The sequence below is a fragment of the Mustela lutreola genome, chromosome 1 (assembly GCF_030435805.1).
Source record: "Mustela lutreola isolate mMusLut2 chromosome 1, mMusLut2.pri, whole genome shotgun sequence".
Taxonomy (NCBI): Eukaryota; Metazoa; Chordata; class Mammalia; order Carnivora; family Mustelidae; genus Mustela; species Mustela lutreola.
The window spans coordinates 130,903,393-130,921,704 of NC_081290.1; the positions used below are offsets into that span (position 1 = coordinate 130,903,393).

At 35.3% G+C, this 18,312-nt stretch overlaps 1 protein-coding gene across 1 annotated transcript; it reads right to left on the reverse strand.

Annotated features, from left to right (window-relative positions):
- Positions 1-16,030: 16,030 nt before the first annotated feature.
- LOC131831952 (elongation factor 1-alpha 1-like) lies at positions 16,031-17,739 on the reverse strand. The gene has a single exon (XM_059174378.1). The coding sequence runs from the start codon at positions 17,681-17,683 to the stop codon at positions 16,391-16,393; it is 1,293 nt and encodes a 430-aa protein (XP_059030361.1). The 5' UTR covers positions 17,684-17,739; the 3' UTR covers positions 16,031-16,390.
- Positions 17,740-18,312: the final 573 nt, after the last annotated feature.

Here is an 18,312-nt window from a genome sequence, read left to right on the forward strand (position 1 = left end):
CAATTTAAGAGTCTTTTATGGTTTGTCTCCCTCCTGATCCCATCGGGTTTCATTTATTCCTTTCCTACCCCCCAAACCCCTCATGTTGTCTCTCAACTTCCTCATATCAGGGAGATCATATGATAATTGTCTTTCTCTGATTGACTTATTTCACTAAGTATAATATCCTCTAGTTCCATCCATGTCGTTGTAAATGACAAGATTTCATTTCTTTTGATGGCTGCATAGTATTCCGTTATATATATATATACCACCTCTTTATCCATTCATCTGTTGATGAACATCTAGGTTCTTTCCATAGTTTGGCTATTCACAGGCCTATACCCCTGGAGCTAATACATTCTATGTTAATAAAAAAAATACTCCATTACTTTTGCTCTTATTATTCCCTTTATTATTTTCTTTTAAAGGTAAACTCTGAGGAAAAAAAACCATTTTTGGTATTTCAAAATAACTCTTTTAAGTTTTGGTCTTAATTTTATTAAACATATATGTTGAAGTACATTCAATCCTTGCACTTTGAAGTGGTATATTTTACCACTTTTATGATCACAAATAACTGCACTTCTTTTGATGACTCAAATATGTTCCTTATTAATATTATTCCTATGTATTTTGTTGCTTTTCAGTAGACTTTGTGTAAATTTATTCACCATTGAACAATTAATTATCTCTTTCTTATCATGTGGTAGGTACGCCACTAAATATTTGACATACATTGTTAACTTTATATAAAAACATTAATTCAAGTAAGATAAAGGTATACATGTTCTATCATGACAACATATTACCACTTCCAATTTTTGAAGTATTTTATTGACTTGTAAAGTATTAATTGAATGTTATTACTTTTCATGAATCTAGCTTTCTCTGAAGAAGCATATTTCTCAGAAGCCTTCTGAAGAATGACTCTTCTCCCAAATGTCCATCGATATATGAATGGATAAAGAAAACGTGAGATATATCTAAAGATAGATAGATAGATACAGAGAGATAAATGATAGATAGATACATAGACAGATATAGATATATAGATATAATGGAATATTACTCAGCTTAAAAATAATGAAATCTTGTTATTTGCAACAACCCAGATGAAGCTAGAGTGTATTATGCTAAGCAAAATAAGTCAGTCAGAGAAAGACAAATACCATATGATCTCACTCAAATGTGGAATTTAAGAAACAAAACAAATGAGTAAAGAAAAATAAAAATAGAGAAAGACAAACCAAGAAACAGGTTCTTAACTATAGAGAATACATTGATGGTTACTAGAAGGGAGGTGAGGGGTGGAATGGGAGAAATAGGCGCTAGGGATTAGAATACAAAAACAAAACAAAACAAAACAAAACAAAAAAAACAAACTGTTGTGAGAAAAACAAAACAAAAGATCAAGCTATCTGTACAAATTAAGACTGTGATCTTATTTCTCTTCTATCAAGAAATAGAAATATTTAACCGAATAACATACCAGTTATCAGATACTATAGCCTTATCCATGCAGATCAGTATACTCTCCAGTTCTTACTGCTTGGCCCTTTAGTGTTATATATGATCAAATAGCTTTAGAAGTGGTTTCTGTTTGACACAGAAGTTTCAATTATCATTTCTGGGAATTTATAACAAACAAATAATTAGGTACAATACTGTAGTTATAAGAATGTTTATTTACATAAGAAAAATCATAACTGTTCAAAAATAAAGATTTGGTTAAACAATAAAAAAAATAATAAGGCATGGCTCCTTTCTCTCCCACTTGTCTATGACAGGGTCAACTACGTGCCATCGTTGATTCTTATTACTTGATTCTTATTACTTACTCCAGCCATTAACCCTATTGCCTTAAATGATATCACTGACCATGATTTTTTTGTTTGTTTGCCTGTTTGTCTTTTGTTTTTTTATTGTATACATCCTTGGCATCCATTTAATTGCCCATAAATTCTTAGTATTTTTCACTGCTATATTTCTTGGTGGTTCAATAACTTCATAGACTTTTTCTCAACATGCCATCTACACAGTTTCTAAAACTCCTGTCCGTGATCTTAACCCTGATTTTTTGTTGTTGTTGTTGTTGTTCTTAAGACTTTGTCCTTGGCAATAAAAATCCATCCTTTGTATCAGTCAGAAACCTGACAGGCATAAGGCCCATTAAATCTAACATAATCCATGGGAGATTTATTTATTAGATGACTTTTTGAAAAGATATTGGAAGGGAATAGAGGAGTCTTAATCATAATGCAATGACATGAGGTTAGTAGGAGCATGGTTATATTATTTTTATGCCCCTAGGGATTAACTTAAACTGAGAGGATATTATGTAGAGAAGACTATCTAAAGAGGAGCAGTGGTTTGGATTGAAGAACAGAGTCAGTCTAAAAGATCTCACCGAGAAATAGTCTGTAGAAGAGATAACTTGATCTTTTTCTCCCCTCCACTGTGACTTTATGTTTGGGTTACCCATTGGCTAGAGCTAATCTGTCATCACAGAGTGTGGTGAGTATGGCCGTTAGAGGTGAGTCTCTTGGGAAAGAGATAAGCATGAGGAGTAGAGAGTAGATCAGGAGAGGCAAAGAGAATAAATAGGCCCCCAATTCCATAATTTCAATTTAAATAATTTTAATGTATATTTTTCTATCTCACTTTTATAAAAGTGAGATAAAAATAAAATTCCAATTTGAATGTTTTAAGGCTAGCACCTAAAATTCAATGATTCTATAATCACCGTCTTTTTCTCAGTCTATGTATGTCTAAATTTACTTTGCCACCATAGATCCCATTGACATTCATAGTATTCACAACTTTGCATATTTCAACCATTGATTTGTGTCTCACTTTCTGTTTTGAACTAAACTGTAATCCAACCCTGGTTAAGTCTAAATCTCCATTTACTCTGTCTAGTTATAGGTAGTAATAAGAAATCGCACAATTATAATGACCAAATGTATCATAAGTGCTTCTCAGCAACTGTATTGGTTTCCTAGGGTGACTATTACAAACTACTACAGACTTGGTGGCTTAAAACAACAAAAATTAATTCTTTAACAGTTTTAGAGTCAGGTACTCCAAAATCAAGGTATTTTCATAGTTGATTTTATCTGGGAGGCTCAGAAAGAGAATGTGTTCCCCACTTATTTCCTAACTTCTGGTAGTTGTTGGCAATTCTGAAATTCCTTGGCTCCATAGTAATATAAATCCAATCTCTGTCTCCATCATCATGTGATGTTTTTCTGTGTCTATCTATTTCTTTGTCCAGGTTTCACTCTTGTTCTTTATTTTTTAAAAATTTTATTTATTTATTTAAGAGAGAGAGCACACAAGTAGGGGGAGAGGCAGGCAAAGGGAGAGGGAGAAGCAGGGTCCCCACTATGCAGGGAACCCGATGTGGGGATCCATCCCAGGACCCTGGGATCATGTCCTGAACAGGAGGAAGATGCTTAACTGACTGAACCACCCAGATGCCCCAAGTTTCCCTCTTTTTTAAGGAGTATAGTATTATTGGATTTAAGACCATTCTAATTTAGTTTGACCTTATTTTAACTTGATTAAATATGGAGGAAAAAAGGTAGTTCCAAATAAGTTCACATTCACAGGTTCTGCAGGATGTGGACTTCTGTGGGACATTACTGAACCCAGTACAGCACCATACAACTTTTCCTAAGGTCAGTCGTTCTGTCACTCTTCTAAATTATTATTAATTTTCTTGTTTATTATTATTTTTTTCTCTTTCTCTTCTTGTTTATTATTTTTTTACATAAAGACCATGCTATATATTTAAATGGGAAAAGATAAACATAGAAGAAATTCCTATGTGTTATCATTACCATGTCTATTGATAATTTGCCTCTTAGTCCTTATATTTTGCTTTCCCTGCACAGACTGCATCAGTTTTCATTTATATTAAATCTAACCACTTATTAGACATTTTTATATAAGGTATTTGTAAACTAAGTTTTCCTTTTTTGAAAATGCTTTTATTTTACTGTCATTTTAAAGGATAATCTCATCTTTATATGAGTATGAATTGAGAATTATTTTCTTTCACCTCATTAAAGTGTATGCACTCATATTCTGGAAAGTCTTGACAAGAACAAAAAACTTTGTGAAATATATATTGCCAGTGAGTAAATGAATTGCTACAACTTTGCAAATCTATTTGACATCAACTATTAGAATTGAAGATTTGCATTCTCAAGATATGTAGATAGTCAACAGAAGAAGCATAAAATAACGTTTTTTTTTTTAAATTTATTTATTTATTTTAGAGGTAGTGTGTGTGAGAGTGTGTAAGCAGAAGGGGCAGAAGGAGAAAGAGAATCTCAAACAGACCCCCAACTCAGTGCAGAGTTCTCTGTGGGGCTCAATCCCATGACCCTGAGATCATCACCTGAACTGAAATCAAGAGCGAGTCGCTCAACCAAGTGAAACACCCACCCATATAGTAACTTCTAATTTTACATGGAGTCATTATCCATGATCAAAATATGGAAACAATCCAAGTGGCCAAGTGGCTTGAACAGTAAATGGATATGTTTTTGTATTATTTCCCCCAATTATCTATCTCCTATGAGGGGAAAGCACATACACTCCACATCTAACCTCAGGCGTGGACATGTGAATTGTTGCAAATGGAAGGGGAAAGAAATAGACATGTGCCACCAAAGTTTCATGAGACATGTGATTCTTCTATATTTTTCCCTCTTCTATAAGAGTAAAATATCTGAGATAGGGCCTGTTCTTTCAGCCTGAAATATGGAGGCCACAGAAAACAGGATTAAAGTAAAGAAATACGAAATTGTTATAATGCTTGGAAATTGCTACATTAAGTGTCTCTCTTGTTCCCAGGAATAATCAGGTAACACCAGATATTAAATATCCTTTAACACCACATATTAGAAGACCCAAAGAAGAAACAAACAAAAAAAGATATTTTGGCAAAGACTATAACAACTTTGTTATTTAGAATCTAGTTACTTGAATTCTAATTACTAGAATCTTACTCTTGGCACAGTGCAACAGATAACCCTAAACATCAGCCATAATGACTAACAGAGATCAGTGCTTCTAATAAAAGGGGACTATTTCTGAATGCTATAAATATTTGTGGTTTGCATAGCTGCCAATGTTAAAGTTAAACATTACTTTGAATTGAGGAGTCATTTGAATGGCAGTAGTGTGTAAGTAAGAACAAAAACAAATTAATCCACTTGCGCAGCTCTGCCTCTCAGATATTGAAATGCTAAGAGGTGGTATTTTCAGTCAGTGGCAAATATCCATTTCCTATCTTTTCTCATGTCTTATTTGTGGTTCTTAAGCAACTAAAAATGAGCATAATATTGAAGTTTTACACAGAGCCTAAGGAGCCTTTGCAATATTATGATTAATAGTGCTTTTACATTTATAATTATGTAGTTCTAAATGTAATATACATTACTTTTTTTCTACATACTTATAGATCACATTGAATTAATTGTCACATGTATTTTTGAAAATTTGTTGAAGTTATTTTCTACTTAATCTTTTTCATATCATCTTTCTATCACCTATTTATCTATCTATCATCTATCTCTCATCGATCGTCTATCTACTTAAAATGTATTATTTATCTATGTAACAGTACACTTGTCTGGTTATAGTAATGGTGGTCTATGAGTGAGAGGGGAAAATTTGGGGATCAATATATTCCTGAGGATGACTTACTAGAATTTGCCACTAATGTCCATGTTAATCAATTCGTTCAAAAATTTATTTGGCAATTACAGAGTAAATACCAATTATATTCCAGCCACCTCCTTAGGACCCTAAGAAAAATGCTGCAAGTAAGAACCAGATAGTATATGTTTATGGGGGCAGGGCAGAAGACATTAACACAAAACCTACTACATAAATTTGGTTGTAATATGTATAAGGAAGGGAAAATCTAATTAATCTTCTTTGGTGGAATCTGGGAAGGTCTCATTGAATGAGAGACACATAAGCTGAGCAAGAAGGATATTAAGGAGTTAGCAAAGTAATGTAGCAGGAAGAGAGTTCAAAGCAGAAGGACTGGCATTTGTAAAAGACATGAAACCTAAAGGAGGTTATAGGAAGTAAGGGAAAATGCATACCAATAACAAAGGCTTGTCTATATTTATTTTATGTGTCTATAATACTAATAAATTTTATACATTATCACCATACTAGCTTTGCAAAATGAACTGGATTCATCTACATCATTTTCTGCATGCAAGTGTCTCAGAGAAATTTAGGTAACAAGGAGATCATGTGTTATTAATATTTGGTAAGATATTTATAAAACTATTTAGGTTTTTGGCTAATTCTATTATATTATTCTTTTTTTTTTCAAAATTACATATCCATTTATACTATCTACTGATTTTTGAATGTCATTTTGTGAATTTTGTTTTTTTTCTCAACAGAAAAGACATATTTCATTAAAATTTTATAACAGCTTATTTTTCAGATATATAACATCTCTTATTCTATGTTACATGTATTTTCCTTTTAATTTCTTTTTTCTATTTATTTGATTAGATTTCTGAAAGACAGTTCATTAACTGTATCTCTGAGCAGTGGTGTAACCAGGTCAAGCAATTACAATACTCCAAAAAACTTGTCAAACTCTAGATTCCAAAGGATGTTTCTGTTAGTTTATGGATTTAATTAATATCAACAGCTGTAGCATGTATTCTTATTTTTCTCACTGTTTCATGTAGATCTATGAAAACCTCACACTGTCCTTTGCCCTGTTTTACTTCACTTTTTATAGAGGAAACTCTAGGATACAGTATTTCTCAATCATGTAGGTATTAAGCCAGAAGGAGGGACACAAATGTCCTACTGTTTTTGATGCAGCTGATAACATGCTTGCCTAGCAAGTAAGATCCTCTTAACTGTTTTCTGGATTTTCCACAAAGAGCATCAGTCCTTCTGTTGTTGAATTACTATATTTTGTGGTTGAAGGAGAGTCTGGGACTTCTTGTTCTACCATCTCTCTGATATAATCCCCAATTAATAGTAATTGTTCACTCAGGCTTTTCACATATATATGTATATGTGAATATACATATATGTATATATACATATATATACATATATATGTGTAAAATCTAGAGGAAAATGTAGACTGCATGTGCAGCTATATGTAAAGAAAGAGAAAAGGGAAGTATAGAGAAAATATGGTAAATCAAGGCAGAATTCTTTTAGTACCCATGCCAGCTGGTTAGAAATTAGGCAACTTTTAGTTCCAGAGAATAACTGCAGACTCACTATGACCCCATAAAATTGGCAGAAAATTAACTTATAATTTATGAGTGTAAACACCTCATGTGTGTCATATCTTAAGCGTAAAACAGGAGGAGTGGGGCACCTGAGTGGCTCAGTGGGTTAAGCCTCTGCTTTCAGCTCAGGTCATGATCCCAGGGTCCTGGGATCGAGCCCCACATTGGGCTCTCTGCTCAGCCGGGAGCCTGTTTCCCTTCCCCTCTCTCTGCCTGCCTCTCTGCCTACTTGTGATCTCTGTCTGTAAAATAAATAAAAAATCTTAAAAACAAAACAAAACAAAACAAACAAACAACAACAACAAAAAAAAAAACAGGAGGAGTAAGAGCAAGTCCTTCATGGGTAGATGGGTAAGCCTACAGATTAACATTTTTGTTGTATCTGTGGTTAAGGATAATTCAGATTTTGCCATTGTTATAAAAAAAAATAAGTTTGGTCCCTAATTTTCAGGCTGAAACATAAAATTCTGAAGTTTATTTAACCAGAAATATATGAAGAAATGCAGATTTATTAAGAAGTTTAAAACCATAAAGTAAAATAATAATAGTAATTTTTGAGAAATAAAACAACCTTTCATGTTCTAATATCTTCCCAGAAAATGGCTCTAAAAGTCATGATGCTGTTGTTTGAAAATAAAATATGAGGTTAATTTATCTTCTAGAAGAAACTGATTTATAAAGAACACAAACATTTAGTTGAATTTTGAGTTCCTTAGTCACATCATTTATTTATTGTGATCTGGGAGGCAAGATGGAGCACCAGGAACTGAACATTTTATACTACTTTAATCTCATCTCACTGTTTTCTGCAAAACTTTATTAAGATCTCTAATTGTAATGTGTCTTCAAAATTGAGGCAGATTTTTTTTTAAAGATTTTATTTATTTATTTGACAGAGAGAGATCACAAGTAGGCAGAGAGGCAGGCAGAGAGAGAGGAGGAAGCAGGCTCCCTGCTGAGCAGAGAGCCCGATGCGGGACTGGATCCCAGGACCCTGAGATCATGACCTGAGCCGAAGGCAGCGGCTTAACCCACTGAACCACCCAGGCGCCCCAAGGCAGATTTTTAATGGTATAACAGAATGTGGTTATTCTGTGATGAGAACCACAGGGATTATTATTTTTAATGTAATATTTTCATCTCTCTTTGAGCCAGCTATCTAAATTGTCGGTTGTATTTGGGGAGGGGCAGGTCAGGCTCAGCATTTGATATTAAAAATTTCCCTAGATGAGGACCTCAATTTGGTGCATAGTGAATGCAACTTGGTCTCTGAAGTGAGTTCCATTTGGGTCTCAGATCCTCCTGAGACTCCCAAAGCTGCATTCCTAGGCCAAGTATCTTTCTTTGGAGGCCTTGTCATTTGGGGCCTTTGGCTGAGGCCTAACTCAGGTGCCTCTGCTGAGATATTTTTATTGGAGAGGGAGTGGTCTTGAAGATACTTCTCCACTCCAACTCAGTTACTCAGGACCTTTTTTTGTTGTTGTTGTTTTTCTCTTAGACCTTCCTCCTTCTCCCAGTCCACAGGTCCATAAAACTGCAGAAGCCTTTTGTTCAGGGCTTCCTCTGCAGTGAGATGGCCTCTCCTTTGTCATTCAGTGTGGAGAGGAGAGGGAATTAGGGCTTTCTCTGGTTTCTTTCATATATATATATATATGAAATATATAGATTTGAAATATATATGAAATATATATATATTTGAGATATATATATATATATATATATATATATATATATATATCTCAAAGTGAGTGATTAAAGTATTGATGGTTACTTTCCTATTGGCTTGTTGTCTTTTTTTTTTTTTTTTTTTGGCTTGGTGCCTTAATGGGACACTCTAATACTCTAATACCTGGTAGCTCAGTTCTGTTGAATTTAGTTAAGCTTCTAACACTATACATTAAAAAGAGGGTATCCTAGAAATAATGAAGGACTGTCATAATGGTAAAATAACCAATTCTCTGTGAACAAATCACTATTCTACATCTTTAAGCATATAATCTATGAAAAGGAAAAGCAGAACTAAAAGACTGTGGGTATTAGCCACATACCTTTCTTTTTTTTTTTTTTTTTTTTTTTTTTTAAGATTTTATTTATTTATTTGACAGGCAGAGATCACAATTAGGCAGAGAGGCAGGCAGAGAGAGAGGAAGAAGCAGGCTCCCTGCTGAGCAGAGAGCCCGATGTGGGGCTTGATCCCAGGACCCTGGGATCATGACCTGAGCCGAAGGCAGCGGCCTTAACCCACTGAGCCACCCAGGTGCCCCAGCCACATACCTTTCTTAATAGCTAATAGAACAGACAAAACATCATAAGGATACAGGGCATTTGAAGAACATAATTAACCAATGTTACCTAACTTACATAAATGGAACACACTACAAATCAATTGTAAAGCTTATTCTGCACTAATAACTATAGCTCAATGTATGTATTTCCTATGACTTCACCTTTCTACTCTTACAAAAATACTCTATAGAATATGTATATTTTTTCACCAAAGACATGCACTAGAATGTTCCTAAATTTAAAATAGCAAGAAACTGGAAAGTACCCAATGCTGATCAAAAGAAGTATGGATTAAATGATTGCAATATGTATTTATCCAACCAATTATGCAATTTATATTTACCCAATCAACAAAGAAAATAAATTAACTATAGCCACTCAACAATTTGGATAACTTAAAAGTATGATGTTGAGCAAAAGAGGGCAGATACTGAAGCTCATATACTGTATGATTTCATTGACATAAAGATTAAAAAAAAAAAAAAAAAGGAAAAGAAGCCTGGGTAGCAGCTGTCCTTCAGTGGAAGACATTGAAGCGGGCACTGTTTGGGCCTCTGTTCTTGATCTATGTGCAGGTTGCAGATAAGAAAAATATTTGAGCTCTTATAGATACTTTTTTTTGGATATATGTTATACTTTAATGAAAATTTCAAAAGGACAGTGTTGGAGTTTAGGATTTAGAAGAATTTAAAAATAAATTAGAAATCATCACAGAAGAAAAGATAATATATAGCTCTTATTGTCCATATGAAGTCCATAGAATGGGACTTTAACGTTTCAGTGAAAGTGGAGAATGCACTGAATACAGACACCACAAATTGTATTTCTACTGCCATCAATAAGGTACTTTCAACATAAAAGTTGCTGATATAATCACTGCTATTGCTGCATCCAGAAAGCTAATGCAATTGCCACTGTTATACTCTACCCCGTCCTCCCTATCAATTTCAACCAGAAATAGATTGCTCAAACAACCCTTAGTTCTTCATGTTCCTGGATTCTGATTCAAATGGCTAGTGGATGATTCACAGCTCCACATTGCATCTTTAAAGGAATCTTGAACATTAAGTTCACAACTTCTGGATAGAAAGATTAGTGGCCTAATGAAGCTAGAGCTTGCCCAGAAGTAGGAACTGGAGGGCAAAGGGAGTATTAAATGGTGAGTTTCATATCTTAATGCCTTTGTTCCAGATTGTTCTCTCTTGGTTTAGTTACACTGAGACCATTTTTCTCAGAACTGCCTATTGTATATATTTCTAAGTTAGAGTTCACTAAAAATGAAGTTGAAGAAGATTTAGGGGGTGGAGGGAAGCAGCAACAACTATGCTTTATTGGTTAGAGGTGGTGAGAGACAGATCCTCCAATCACAAAAGAAGTATCAACTATGAAGAGCCAAAAACTTTCTATTGGCTTTTACCCTGGCCTCTGTAGCAATCAACTATTGTACTTGAACATTCCTAGCTTCCAGATATACCAGCAAACTCAGGGAAAACTAGTTCACAGTTGTATCAGAGTGGAAGAAAATTATAATATCAAAATGAGGTAATGTTATGTTCATTGGATAAGACCTTGCTCATTTTTTTCTTATATAAAATATTCTACATTTAGTAAGTAATAATAATCTTTAAAATATTTTAAATGATTTATAAAGGATTTTTAGAGAGTGAAAATACTCTATATGATACTATAATGGTGGATACATATCATTATAAATTTGTCCAAAACAATAGATTATATAGCACCAAAGTGAACCGATCTCAAGATAAACTATGGACTTGGGGTAATAATAGTATGTTAATGTAGGTACACTAATTATAACAAATGTACTCCTCTGAGAGTGGGTGTTGATAATGCAGGAGCTATATATGTAGGGGGGCAGGGCGGTATGGGAAATCTTTATTCCTTCCCTTCAATTTTGCTATGAACCTAAAACTGCTGTAGAAAATAAAGTCTTAAAAAATAACTTTTGATAGTTTTAGAAATCAACCTTCTTTCTAAACATAAGTATTTCACAACAAACTAGGTTAGTAGTTAGATTAATATCTGTTAATGTAATGAGTACTTTACTTTCTAACCATAAAAAATTCAAATACTTGCTAATCTCAAAAAATGAATAAATAGGAATTAAAATTAACATTTTGCAAAGCAATTTCTAAATGAATTTCATGTGGGCAACATTTATAGAATAACTGTTTTCCCTCTCTAAAGATGGTGATCAATATTTAAGATATTTATGAATTTATAATACATAAAATATGCAAAGAGTATGTTTATCTTCAGTGTCATATCCATTACAAAATATATTATATTAAACTATTAAGCTGATTCTATAAATAGATGTATCCCTTAACTTTTTGCAGTGTTCCCCTGCAGCATCTTTATAACTTCCTGAAAATGTGGTCACAGACTATGACATTTACCTGAGGGCAATAGTTCTATTCCATTTTACAGCTACAGCTTAGGTGTCAAAAGGTGAATATGAGAATCATAAAGCATTTCTCATCCAAAAAAGAAAGGTCAAATTTATGATCCAATGTAAATCCTCAATCAATTGGAAATATCAAGAAATATACTCCTTTTGTATGGGCTGTTTTTTTAACCTGGCTAGAAAAACAAGGCTATGGTAAAATATCAAAAGTATTTGGTGAGGTTATGTGAACCTTAAGATACGACTTCTGATTCTGATAAAGAGCACATATGATCAATAACATTTTTTATTTTTGGAATCAGTTTATTACTCAATTTTATTTATTATTTTTTGTGCAGTTTGGTGTAATTAATCACTTTCAGGTTTTCAAATGATTGAAATACTAAACCACTTAGTTTTATTACCTCCTTAAGTTCTACTTAGATGTGTAATATATCAGAATAGTATTGTGTTATCTCTATAAATACTGTGGAATTGACATAAACATGTTTTCCAGGTCAAAATAGTTTTGCTTTGATAACATAAGCAATAACTATCTAACAGAGACAATGCATTATAAGGTATTGTGAGCATTAAGAACTTGACATATTGGCCTGACCTTATTTTTCATCTTAATTGATTAACAAAATATCTATAATTGCTATCCAGTGTGTTTTACACATGCATGTTAAAAAAACACATTTTTGGCTATTTATGACAATGTATTGTCATATACGTTGGCTTATCATGGCCTCACCATCCATTATTTTCTTTTGATTTAGAATCATGCACATACCCTTGAAGGGGAGTGAGGATTGACAAAGGGTTGCTTTTTTCCTTGGGGAAAAAATAAACAAACTCACGAGGTTTCATAAGGACAGCACTTATGTTAGAAGATTGTATGTTGTTTTCTAAATTCATTGAGTATTTAAGAGTACCCCACTTCTGAAACACTGGAAAGAAAACAAACCAAAATTTGATAGCAGGTATTTCCTAGATGAGTTTGTGATGTTGTACACATTGTATGGGATGGGAGACTTAAAATTTGACAAGTTCCTGGGACTGAGGTACAAACAACAAACAAAATATAGTCCCTATGGCTTCAAAACCTTGCACAGTCTCTGAAATGCCAGAAGCACTATTTATTTCTTCCCTTTTTGCCTTATTGCACACTGTCCCCAGATGATGTTGTGTGTGGTATAAATTAGACAGACAGTTTATTGAATCTGCTTTTAGTCCATCTTCTATAACACACAAGGCATCACTTTCAAGGTGTCACTTCAGAGAAATAAAGGCAGACTAGAGCAATATTTTAAGTCTGACTGGGTAAAATACGTTTTGGAAAACTGCAAGTGCAATATTATTGGAATAGCTCAGCAAGATACATAGCACATTGGATGCAATTTTAACTGTGATTATTGAGTCAGTTTCTTGTATTTGCATAAAATCAGGTGGAATAGATACATATCACTCATGAGAAAATTGGAGGTTCAGCATAAATGTATTCCATTCAGTTTACTTTTTCCCTCACTAACATCACTATTTCCAAATCATGACATATGTGGATCTCTGAATTTTTGCTGCCTCATGGAGTCAGAAGAAATGCAAAAAATGGTGAGTTGGAATAACTTGCTTAACCTGTATACTTGATGATTATTATGAGACAGGCTACATATACTTTACATTTATAAGTAGGTAGTTTTTAAATTACCCTTAGGAGAATGGAACTGAAAAACTCACAAATCCAGTCATAGCAGGTAATATTTCCCTAAAGGCAAATATTGTAGGAAGAATAAAAAAGTTATTGTTTAAATTTTTTAAATTAAATTTATTTATTTTCAGCATAACAGTATTCATTATTTTTTCTCCACAACCAGTGCTTCATGCAATCCGTGCCCTCTATAATACCCACCACCTGGTACGCCAACCTCTCACCTCCTTCACCACTTCAAACCCCTCAGATTGTTTTTCAAAGTCCATAGTCTCTCATGATTCACCTCCCCTTCCAATTTCCTCCAACTCCCTTGTCCTTTCTAACTCCCCATGTCCTCCATGCTATTTGTTATGCTCCACAAATAAGTGAAACCATATGATAATTGACTCTCTCTGCTTGACTTATTTCACTCAGCATAATCTCTTCCAGTCCCATCCATGTTGCTACAAAAGTTGGGTATTCATCCTTTCTGATGAAAGCATAATACTCCATATTGTATATGGACCACATTTTTCTTATCCATTTGTCCGTTGAAGGGCATCTTGGTTCTTTCCATAGTTGGGCGACCGTGGCCATTGCTACTATAAACATTGGGGTACAGATGGCCCTTCTTTTCACTACATCTGTATCTTTGGGGTAAATACCCAGGAGTGCAATTGCAAGGTCATATTTTTAATTTCTTGAGGAATCTCCACACTGTTCTCCAAAGAGGCTGCACCAACCTGCATTCCCACCAACAGTGTAAGAGGGTTCCCCTTTCTCCACATCCCCTCCAATACATGTTGTTTCCTGTCTTCTTAATTTTGGCCATTCTAACTGCTGTAAGGTGATATCTCAATGTGGTTTTAATTTGAATCTCCCTGACGGCTAGTGATGATGAACATTTTTTCATGTGTCTGATATCCATTTATATGTCTTCATTGGAGAAGTGTCTGTTCATATCTTCTGCCCATTTTTTTATATGATTGTCTGTTTTGTGTGTGTCGAGTATGAGGAGTTCATTATAGATCCTGGTTATCAACCTTTGTCTGTACTGTCATTTGCAAATATCTTCTCCCATTCCGTGGGTTGCCTCTTTGTTTTTTTGACTGTTTCCTTTGCTGTGCAGAAGCTTTTGATTTTGATGAAGTCCCAAAAGTTTATTTTCACTTTTGTTTCCTTTGCCTTTGGAGACATATCTTGAAAGAAGTTGCTGTGGCTGATATCGAAGAGATTACTGCCTATGTTCTCCTCTAGGAGTCTGATGGATTCCTGTCTTACATTGAGGTCTTTTATCCATTTTGAGTTTATCTTTGTGTACGGTGTAAGAGAATGGTCAAGTTTCATTCTTCTACATATAGCTGTCCAGTTTTCCCAGCACCATTTATTGAAGAGACTGTCTTTTTTCCACTGTATATTTTTTCCTGTTTTGTCAAAGATTATTTGACCATAGAGTTGAGGGTCCATATCTGGGCTCTCTACTCTGTTCCACTGGTCTATGTGTCTGTTTTTATGCCAGTACCATGCTGTCTTGGAGACCACAGCTTTGTAATAAAGCTTGAAACCAGGTAACGTGATGCCTCCAGTTTTATTTTTGTTTTTCAACATTTCCTTAGCGATTCGGAGTCTCTTCTGATTCCATACAAATTTCTGGATTATTTGCTCCAGCTCTTTGAAGAATACTGGTGGAATTCTGATTGGAATGGCATTAAAACTATAGATTGCTCTAGGCAGTATAGACATTTTAACAATGTTTATTCTTTTGATCCAAGAGCATGGAATGGTCTTCCATCTTTTTGTGTCTTCAATTTCCTTCATGAGTATTCTGTAGTTCCTCAAGTACAGATCCTTTACCTCTTTGGTTAGGTTTATTCCCAGGTATTTTATGGTTCTTGGTGCTATAGTGAATGGAATCAATTCTCTAATTTCTTTTTCTGTATTTTCATTGTTAGTGTATAAGAAAGCCACTGATTTCTGCACATTGACTTTGTATCCTGCCACGTTACTGAATTGCTGTATGAGTTCTAGTAGTTTGGGGGTGGAGTCTTTTGGGTTTTCCATATAAAGAATCATGTCATCTGTGAAGAGAGAGAGTTTGACTTCTTCATTGCCTATTTGGATACCTTTTATTTCTCTTTGTTGTCTGATTGCTGTTGCTAGGATCTAATACTATGTTGAACAAGAGTGGTGAAAGTGGGCATCCTTGTCTTGTTCCTGATCTCAACGGGAAGGCTGCAAGCTTTTTCCCATTGAGGATGATATTTGCTGTGGGTCTTTCATAGATAGATTTGATGAAGTTCAGGAATGTTCCCTCTATCCCTATACTTTTTCTTTTTTTCTCATTAAACTTTTGTTTTAATGGGTCTCAAAATTCTATGACAGATTTTTGGTCAAGTTCTTTCCATTAAAAAGTACTGATTTTAAAAACTAATAACTTAAAACTGCCACACACACAAAAAAAAAACAAATGGTCCACAAAACATTCTCCTTTCCTTCTGAAGGTTTTACGATGCATTGTTATCATTTACCAGTCTTTTACTATTAAACTTAAATGGCCAATTGACACAAACAGTTCTGAGACCATTCTTCCACCACTGATTAAGACTGGGGTGGCAGGTATTGGGGATAATATTCATTTAGCCTTCTGAGCTTTCTGGACGTGGTGACCTTGCCAGCTCCAGCTGACTTCTTTTCCACTGCTTTGATGACACCCACAGCAACCATCTATCTCATGTCACGAACAGCGAAACGGCCCAGAGGAGGATAGTCAGAGAAGCTCTCAACACACATAGGCTTTCCAGGAACCATATCAACAATGGCAGCGTCACCAGATTTCAAGAACTTGGGACCATCTTCCAGCTTTTTTCTAGAACAACGATCTATCTTCTCCTTCAGCTCAGCAAACTTGCAAGCAATGTGAGCTGTGTGACAATCCAGCACAGGTGCATATCCAGCACTAATTTGGCCTGGATGGTTCAGGATAATCACCTGAGCTGTGAAGCCAGCTGCTTCCTTTGGTGGGTCATTTTTTCTGTCACCAGCCACATTGCCACGACGAACATCTTTGACAGATACCTTCTTGACATTGAAGCCCACATTGTCCCCAGGAAGAGCCTCACTCAAAGCTTCATGGTGCATTTCAACAGACTTGACTTCAGTTGTAACATTGACTGGAGCAAAAGTGACCACCATGCCAGGCTTAAGAACACCAGTCTCCACTCGGCCCACAGGGACAGTACCAATACCACCAATTTTGTAGACGTCCTGGAGAGGCAGACGCAAGGGCTTGTCAGTTGGACGAGTTGGTGGCAGAATGTAATCCAGAGCTTCAAGCAGTGTGGTTCCACTGGCATTCCCATCTTTATGGGTGACTTTCCATCCCTTGAACAAAGGCATATTAGCACTTGGCTCCAGCATGTTGTCACCATTCCAACCAGAAATTGGCACAAATGCTACTGTGTCAGGGTTGTAGCCAATTTTCTTAATGTAGGTGCTGACTTCCTTAACGATTTCCTCGTATCTCTTCAGGCTATAGGGTGGCTCAGTGGAATCCATTTTGTTAACACCAACAATTAGTTGTTTTACACCCAGTGTGTAAGCCAGAAGGGCATGTTCACAGGTCTGCCCGTTCTTGGAGATACCTGCTTCAAATTCACCAACACCAGCAGCAACAATCAGGACAGCACAGTCAGCCTGGGATGTGCCTGTAATCATGTTTTTGATAAAGTCTCTGTGTCCTGGAGTATCAATGATGGTCACGTAATACTTGCTGGTCTTGAATTTCCACAGGGAGATATCAATGGTGATACCACGTTCATGTTCAGCTTTCAGTTTATCCAAGACCCAGGCATACTTGAAGGAGCCTTTTCCCATCTCAGCAGCCTCCTTCTCGAATTTTTCAATAGTTCTTTTGTCGATCCCACCACATTTGTAGATCAGATGACCAGTAGTGGTAGACTTGCCCGAATCTACGTGTCCGATGACAACAATGTTGATATGAATCTTTTCCTTCCCCATTCTGGTTTAGGATGAGCGGTGGTTTTCACAACACCTGTGTTCTGGCGGCAAACCTGTTGCGAAAAAGCTATCCCTATACTTTGAAGTGTTTTAATCAGGAACGGATGTTGGATTTTGTCAAATGTTTTTTTCTGCATTAATTGAGAGGACCATGTGGTTCTTCTCTCTTCTCATATTAATTTGTTCTATCACATTGATTGATTTGCGAATGTTGAACCATCCTTGTAGCTTAGGGATAAATCCCACCTGATCATGGTGGATAATCTTTTTAATGTGCTGTTGGATCCTGTTGGCTAGGATCTTGTTGAGAATCTTAGCATCCATATTCATCAGTGATATTGGTCTGAAATTCTCCTTTTTGGTAGGGTCTTTGCCTGGTTTGGGGATCAGGGTAATGCTGGCTTCATAGAAAGAGTCTGGAAGACTTCCTTCTCCTTCAATTTTTTGAAACAGCTTCAGGAGAATAGGTGTTATTTCTTCTTTGAAAGTTTGGTAGAATTCCCCAGGGATTCCGTCAGGTCCTGGGCTCTTGTTTTTTGGGAGGTTTTTGATCACTGCTTCAATCTCATTACTAGATATCCGTCTATTCAGGTTGTCGATTTCTTCCTGGTTCAATTTTGGGAGTTTAT